Raw genomic sequence first — 8,082 nt, 5'->3', positions numbered from 1 at the left:
TAGAATAGTTTTATTATTCCCTAAATTTTTTTCAAACTACTCCTTTGGAATCAGCTTGTTATGCAAGTCTTACTCCTAGCAACCACTGTTTTGTAATTTCACTATCAGTTCAGTACAGTTCAATTGCTCAGTCATGTCCGACACTTTGAGACCCCATGGACTGCAGCATGCCAGGCTTCCTTGTACATCAGCAACTCCTAGGGCTTACTCAAACTCATGTCCATCGAGTCAGTGATGCCATCCAATGATCTCATCCTCTGTCATCCCCTTCTCCTCCTGCATTCACTCTTTCCCGGCATCAGAGTCTTTTCCAATGAGTCACTTCTTCACATCAGCTTCAGCATCAGTCCTTCCAATGAATATTCAGCACTTATTTCCTTTAGGATGGACTAGTTGGATCTCCTTGCAGTCCAAGAGACTCTCAAGAGTCTTCTCCAACACCACAGTTCAAAAGCACCAACTCTTTGGCACTCAGCATTTTTTATAGTCTAACTCTCACATCCATACATGACTACTGGAAAAACCACAGCTTTGACTATACAGACCTTTGTTAGCAAAGTAATGTCTTTGCTTTATAATATGCTGTCTAGGATGGTCATAGCTTTTCTTCCAAGGAGCAAGCGTCTTTCAGTTTCAAGGCTGCAGTCAACATCTGCAGTGATTGTGGAGCCCCCAAAATAAAGTCTGTCACTGTTTCCATTGTTTTCCCATCTATTTGCCATGAAGTGATGGGACCAGATGCCATGATCTTAGTTTTCTGAATGTTGAGTTTTAAGCCAACTTTTTCACTCTTCTCTTTCCCTTTCATCAAGAGGCTCTTTAGCTCTTCTTTGCTTTCTGCCATGAGGTTGGTGCAATCTGCGTATCTGTGGTTATTGACATTTCTCCCAGGAGTCTTAATCCCAGCTTGTGCTTCATCCAGCCTGGCATTTTGCATGATGTGTTCTGCATATAAGTTAAATAAGCAGGGTGACAATGTACAGCCTTGACATACTTCTTTCCCGATTTGGACACAGTCTGTTATTCCATGTCCAGTTCTAACTGTTGCTTCCTTTTTTTTTTTTTATTTATTTGTTTTTTTTTTAATTTTATTTTTAAACTTTACATAATTGTATTAGTTTTGCCAAATATCAAAATGAATCCACCACAGGTATACATGTGTTCCCCATCCTAAACCCCCCTCCTCCTCCTCCCTCCCCATACCATCCTCTGGGTCATCCCAGTGCACTAGCCCCAAGCATCCAGTATCATGCATCGAACCTGGACTGGCAACTCATTTCTTACATGATATTTTACATGTTTCAATGTCATTCTCCCAAATCTTCCCACCCTCTCCCTCTCCCACAGAGTCCATAAGACTGTTCTATACATCAGTGTCTCTTTTGCTGTCTTGTACACAGGGTTATTGTTACCATCTTTCTAAATTCCATATATATGCATTAGTATACTGTGTTTATGTTTTTCCTTCTGGCTTACTTCACTCTGTATAATAGGCTCCAGTTTCATCCACCTCATTAGAACTGATTCAAATGTATTCTTTTTAATGGCTGAGTAATACTCCATTGTGTATATGTACCACAGCTTTCTTATCCATTCATCTGCTGATGGACATCCAGGTTGCTTCCATGTCCTGGCTATTATAAACAGTGCTGCGATGAACATTGGGGTACACGTGTCTCTTTCCCTTCTGGTTTCCTCAGTGTGTATGCCCAGCAGTGGGATTGCTGGATCATAAGGCAGTTCTATTTCCAGTTTTTTAAGGAATCTCCACACTGTTCTCCATAGTGGCTGTACTAGTTTGCATTCCCACCAACAGTGTAAGAGGGTTCCCTTTTCTCCACACCCTCTCCAGCATTTATTATTTGTAGACTTTTGGATCACAGCCATTCTGACTGGTGTGAAATGGTACCTCTATCAGAATCCAACAACACATTAAAAAGATCATACACCATGATCAAGTGGGCTTTATCCCAGGGATGCAAGGATTCTTCAATATCCACAAAACAATCAATGTAATACACCACATTAACAAATTGAAAAATAAAAACCATATGATTATCTCAATAGATGCAGAGAAAGCCTTTGACAAAATTCAACATCCATTTATGATAAAAACTCTCCAGAAAGCAGGAATAGAAGGAACATACCTCAACATAATAAAAGCTATATATGACAAACCCACAGCAAACATTATCCTCAATGGTGAAAAATTGAAAGCATTTCCTCTAAAGTCAGGAACAAGACAAGGGTGCCCACTTTCACCATTACTATTCAACATAGTTTTGGAAGTTTTTGGCCACAGCAATCAGAGCAGAAAAAGAAATAAAAGGAATCCAAATTGGAAAAGAAGAAGTAAAACTCTCACTATTTGCAGATGACATGATCCTCTACATAGAAAACCCTAAAGATTCCACCAGAAAATTACTAGAAATAATCAATGACTATAGTAAAGTTGCAGGATATAAAATCAACACACAGAAATCCCTTTGCATTCCTATACACTAATAATGAGAAAACAGAAAGAGAAATTAAAGAAACAATTCCATTCACCATTGCAACGGAAAGAATAAAATACTTAGGAATATATCTACCTAAAGAAACTAAAGACCTATATATAGAAAACTATAAAACACTGGTGAAAGAAATCAAAGAGGACACTAATAGATGGAGAAATATACCATGTTCATGGATTGGAAGAATCAATATAGTGAAAATGAGTATACTACCCAAAGCAATTTATAGATTCAATGCAATCCCTATCAAGCTACCAACAGTATTCTTCACAGAGCTAGAACAAATAATTTCACAATTTGTATGGAAATACAAAAACCTCCGAATAGCCAAAGCAATCTTGAGAAAGAAGAATGGAACTGGAGGAATCAACCTACCTGACTTCAGGCTCTACTACAAAGCCACAGTTATCAAGACAGTATGGTACTGGCACAAAGACAGAAATATTGATCAATGGAATAAAATAGAAAGCCCAGAGATAAATCCACGCACATATGGACACCTTATCTTTGACAAAGGAGGCAAGAATATACAATGGATTAAAGACAATCTCTTTAACAAGTGGTGCTGGGAAATCTGGTCAACCACTTGTAAAAGAATGAAACTAGACCACTTTCTAACACCATACACAAAAATAAACTCAAAATGGATTAAAGATCTAAACGTAAGACCAGAAACTATAAAACTCCTAGAGGAGAACATAGGCAAAACACTCTCTGACATACATCACAGCAGGATCCTCTATGACCCACCTCCCAGAATATTGGAAATAAAAGCAAAAATAAACAAATGGGACCTAATTAACCTTAAAAGCTTCTGCACATCAAAGGAAACTATTAGCAAGGTGAAAAGACAGCCTTCAGAATGGGAGAAAATAATAGCAAATGAAGCAACAGACAAACAACTAATCTCAAAAATATACAAGCAACTCCTACAGCTCAACTCCAGAAAAATAAATGACCCAATCAAAAAATGGGCCAAAGAACTAAATAGACATTTCTCCAAAGAAGACATACAGATGGCTAACAAACACATGAAAAGATGCTCAACATCACTCATTATCAGAGTAATTTATTTGTTTTTTATTGAAGGATAATTGCTTTACAGAATTTTGCTGTTTTCTGTCAAACCTCAACATGAATCATATATATATATATATCCCCACCTTTTTGAAGCTCCCTCCCATCTCTCTCCCCATCCCACCTCTCCAGGTTGATACAGAGCCCCCGTTTGAGTTTCCTGAGCCATACAGCAGATTCCCATTGGCTGTCTATTTTACATATGGTAATATAAGTGTCCATGTTACTCTTCCCACGTATCTCACCCTCTCCATTCCTCTCCCTAGGTCCATAAGTCCATTCTCTATGTCTCTTTATCCATTGTTGCCCTGTAAATAAATTCTTCAATTCTATTTTTCTAGATTCCATATATATGCATTAGAATATGGTATTTATCTTTCTCTTTCTGACTCACTTCACTCTGTATAATAGGCTCTAGGTTCATCCACCTCGTTAGAACTGACTCAAATGCATTCCTTTTTATGGCTGAGTAACATTCCATTGTGTATATATACCACAACTTCTTTATCCATTCATCTGTTGATGGACATCTATGTTGCTTCCATGTTCTAGCTATCATAAATAGTGCTGAAATGAACAATGGGATACGTGTGTCTCTTTCAATTTTGGTTTACTCAGGGTATATGCCTAGGAGTGAGATTGCTGGGTAATATGGTGGTTTTATCCCTAGTTTTTTTTTAGGGAATCTCTGTACCATCTTCCATAGTGGAGGTATCAATTTACATTCCCACCAACAGTGCAAGAGTGTTCCCTTTTCTCCACACCCTCTCCAGCATTTATTGTTTGTAGACTTTTTGATGGTCATTCTGCCTGATGTGAGGTGATATCTCATTGTAGTTTTGATTTGCATTTCTCTAATAATGAGCAGTATTGAGGATCTTTTCACGTGTTCGTTAGCCATCTGTATGTCTTCTTTGGAGAAATGTCTGTTTAGGGTCTTTTCTCCACTTTTTGATTGGGTTGTTTTTCTGGCATTGAATTGTATGAGCTGCTTGTATTTTGGAAATTAATTCTTTGTCAGTTGTTTCATTTGCTATTATTTTTTCCCATTCTGAAGGTTGTCTTTTCACCTTGTTTATAGTTTCCTTTGTTGTGCAAAAGCTTTTAAGTTTAATCAAGTCCCACTTGTTTACTTTTGTTTTTATTTCCATTACTCTAGGAGGTGGGTCATAGAGGATCTTGCTTTGATTTATGTTGAGTGTTCTGCCTATGTTTTCCTCTAAGAGTTTTATAGTTTCTGGTCTTACATGTAGGTCTTAAATCCATTTTGAATTTATGTTTTTGTATGGTGTTAGGAGGTGTTCAAATTTCATTCTTTTCATTCAATTTCATTCTTTTACATGTAATCCAGTTTTCCCAGCACCATTTATTGAAGAGGCTATGTTTGCCCCATTGCATATTCTTGCCTCCTTTGTCAAAAAACAAGGTACCCATAGGTGCATGGGTTTATTTCTGGGCTTTCTATCTTATTCCACTGGTCTATATTTCTGTTTTTGTGCCAGCACCATACTCTCTTGATGACTGTAGCTTTGTAGTATAATCTCAGGTCAGCAAGGTTGATTCCTCCAGTTCCATTCTTCTTTCTCAAGACTGCTTTGATTATTCGGGGTCTTTTGTGTTTCCATATGAATTGTGAAATTTTTTGTTCTAGTTCTGTGAAAAATGTCATTGGTAATTTGATAGGGATCACATTAAATCTGTAGATTGCATTTGGTAGTATAGTCATTTTCACAATATTGATTCTTCTTACCCAGGAACATGGAATATATCTCCATCTGTTTATATCATTTTGATTTCTTCATTAGTTTCTTATAATTTTCTGTGTACAGTTCTTTTGTCTCCTTAGGTAAGTTTATTCCTAGATATTTAACTCCTTTTGTTGTGATGTTGAATGGGATTGATTCCTTAATTTCTCTTTCTGATTTTTTTCATTGTTAGTATATAGAAATGCAAGTGATTTCTGTGTATTGATTTTGTATCCTGCAACTTTGCTAAATTCACTGATTAGCTTTAGTAATTTTCTGATCAAGGTGCCAATTAGGGAATAAAGCAATGAAAGTAAAACTAACAAATATGTTTAGAGGACAGGAAAGAAATAAAGAAAGAAAGAACAAATATTCAAAGTTAAATAGAGGTAGATGAAGAAGATTTAAATACATTAAAGATTAACTGCAAGGGGAAAGGTATAGTAGGAAAGGCAAACAAAAACATAAATGTAGAAAAAATAATAATAGGTTTTAAAAAGTAAAATTTAAAAAAGTGAAAAGAAAAAAAGAAAGGAGGAAAACTCCACAGAACTGCAAAAGCCCAATGTAGAGGCAGAGATTTATGACAACATACAAAATGGGACTGAAAAAAAAAAGACAAAAACAGCTCAATAGCTTAATTGGATTTCTTAGTGCCAATAAAATCAACAACTACAACAGAGGGGCAAAAAAAGGAAAAAGAAAAAAATCCAAAAGAATCTACATTGATCCTTCCTTTCACTCAGCTTCCTTCCACCATGCCCAAAGCATTCCTGCTGCTGGCTGGTGCCCTGGTGCTACCTGGGCTTGTGCAAGGAGTCATGCTGAGAAATGAAGAAAAATGGAAGCCCCTCAACATTCCTAGAAACCGAGATCTGTTTTTTAGAACTCTTCAGGCATATTTTAAACGAAGAGGTCTTGACCTTGGGAGGTTTTCAGATACTTTCTCCATGAACGAGAATCCCAGGCCTCTCTCTTTCCAGTCAGAACTTATTGCTTCTGCATTTGCAGATTATGAACAACAGAAAAACTCCCTCTCCAATTACCTCAAAGGCTGACTGTTTCCTCTGAGTGCAGAAGTCTGGTGGTTTTAAAACTACAGATGAAGCTTCTCATTAGAAAAATTCAGTCTTGATCATGGCTAAGTTTTTGTGTGTGTTTCCCTCTCCACTTTTATCAGTCTGTTATGATTTTATTCTGTATTTCCAGATTTACATGTAATAGTTTGAGCTTTGGGACATATGTGACTTATGTGCATGGTTTTTTTCCCACTCAATAATCATAGATATCAATATAGCACTGCATATATTTGCAAGGGTTACAAAAACACCATAAAGTCAAAGGAAATTCCTTTCAAAAAAAAAAAAAAAAAAAAAAAGAATCTACAGAACAAGTCAAAAAATAAGAATAATAAATGTTTTTCTTGAGTCTCTGCTGTCAGCATCCTTTCCCTTGCTGGGAGTCACAGTCCACCTCACCTCCCTAGGATGCCCTCCAACACTGTGCTGATCTCTGGATCTGCTGTGGGGGCAGCTCAGATTCTAATCTGGTCCTACTCCTGTGTGTTCTTGCCTCCAATGTCCACAGCTATCAGAACTAGTGTATTTTCTTTTGGGGGAGCTCTCAATGGCCTTTTATATATTCTATAGACACAGAGTCTGCCTGGTTAATCATGTGGACTTAATCTGCAGCTTGTACAGCTGGTGGGAAGATTTTGGGTCTTCTTCCTTAGCTACACTGCTCCTGGGTTTCAAGTGTGGTTTTATTTCCACCTCTATGTGTGGGTCATCCTCTGGAGTTTAGCTCTTGAGGCTGCCCTGGAGGGCTTGAGTTTGCCCCTGTGAGGGCCAGGTGTGGAGGTGATACAGTTGCTTAGGTTCCAGGGGTTCTCATGGGGGTTGGTGGCTAGAGCAGCAGGAAATACAGTGTTCTAGAAGGGTATGGCAACCAATATTGGCCAGCTCTTGCCTTGAGGACTCCCTCTGATAGAGAAGCCTGACAGGCCACAGTCTACAGGGTTGCAAAGAGGTGGCCACGACCGAAGTGACCTTGCATGCATAAATGCAAGACTGTTTTTTGCCTGTGGCAGCTCTGCATTACTTTGCTAGTGTGTGAGATGAGGGCAATTGTGCAGTAGTTTGAACATTTTTTGGCAGTGCCTTTCTTTGGAATTGGAATGAAAAATGACCTTTTCCAGTCCTGTGGCCACTGCTGAATTTTCCAAATTTGCTGGCGTATTGAGTGCACTCCACTAACTTTGTTTGTAGTGATGTTTCCTAAGGTCCACTTGACTTTGCATTCCAGGATGTATGGCTTTAGGTGAGTGATCACACCATTGTGGTTATCTGGGTCATGAAGATCTTTTTTGTATAGTTCTTCTGTGTATTCTTGCCACCTCTTCTCAATATCTTCTGCTTACGTTACTATTATGCTTCTTCCATACCACTTCTGTCCTTTATTGTGCTTATCTTTGCATGAAATATTCCCTTGGTATCTCTAATTTTCTTGAAGAAATACATAGTCTTTCCCATTCTATTGTTTTCCTCTATTTCTTTGCATTGATCACTGAGGAAGGCTTTCTTATCTCTCTTTGCTCCTCTTTGGAACTGTGCATTCAAATGGGTATATCTTTCCTTTTTTCCTTTGCCTTTAGCTTCTCTTCTTTCCTCAGCTATTTGTAAGGCCTCCTCAGACAACCATTTTGCCTTTTTGCATTTCTTTTTCTAGGGGATGGTCTTGATCACTGC

The 8,082-nt window shown here is 37.9% G+C and overlaps 1 protein-coding gene across 1 annotated transcript; it reads left to right on the top strand.

Annotated features, from left to right (window-relative positions):
* The first annotated feature begins 6,093 nt into the window (after positions 1-6,093).
* LOC138989976 (uncharacterized protein C2orf66-like) lies at positions 6,094-6,562 on the top strand. Its single transcript, XM_070380131.1, has one exon. The coding sequence runs from the start codon at positions 6,094-6,096 to the stop codon at positions 6,391-6,393; it is 300 nt and encodes a 99-aa protein (XP_070236232.1). The 3' UTR covers positions 6,394-6,562.
* The last annotated feature ends 1,520 nt before the right edge of the window (positions 6,563-8,082 follow it).

This window comes from Bos mutus, chromosome 11, assembly GCF_027580195.1.
Source record: "Bos mutus isolate GX-2022 chromosome 11, NWIPB_WYAK_1.1, whole genome shotgun sequence".
NCBI lineage: Eukaryota > Metazoa > Chordata > Mammalia > Artiodactyla > Bovidae > Bos > Bos mutus.
The sequence above is the reverse complement of the archived record's forward strand: the minus strand, read 5'-3'. Positions and strand labels throughout refer to the sequence as shown.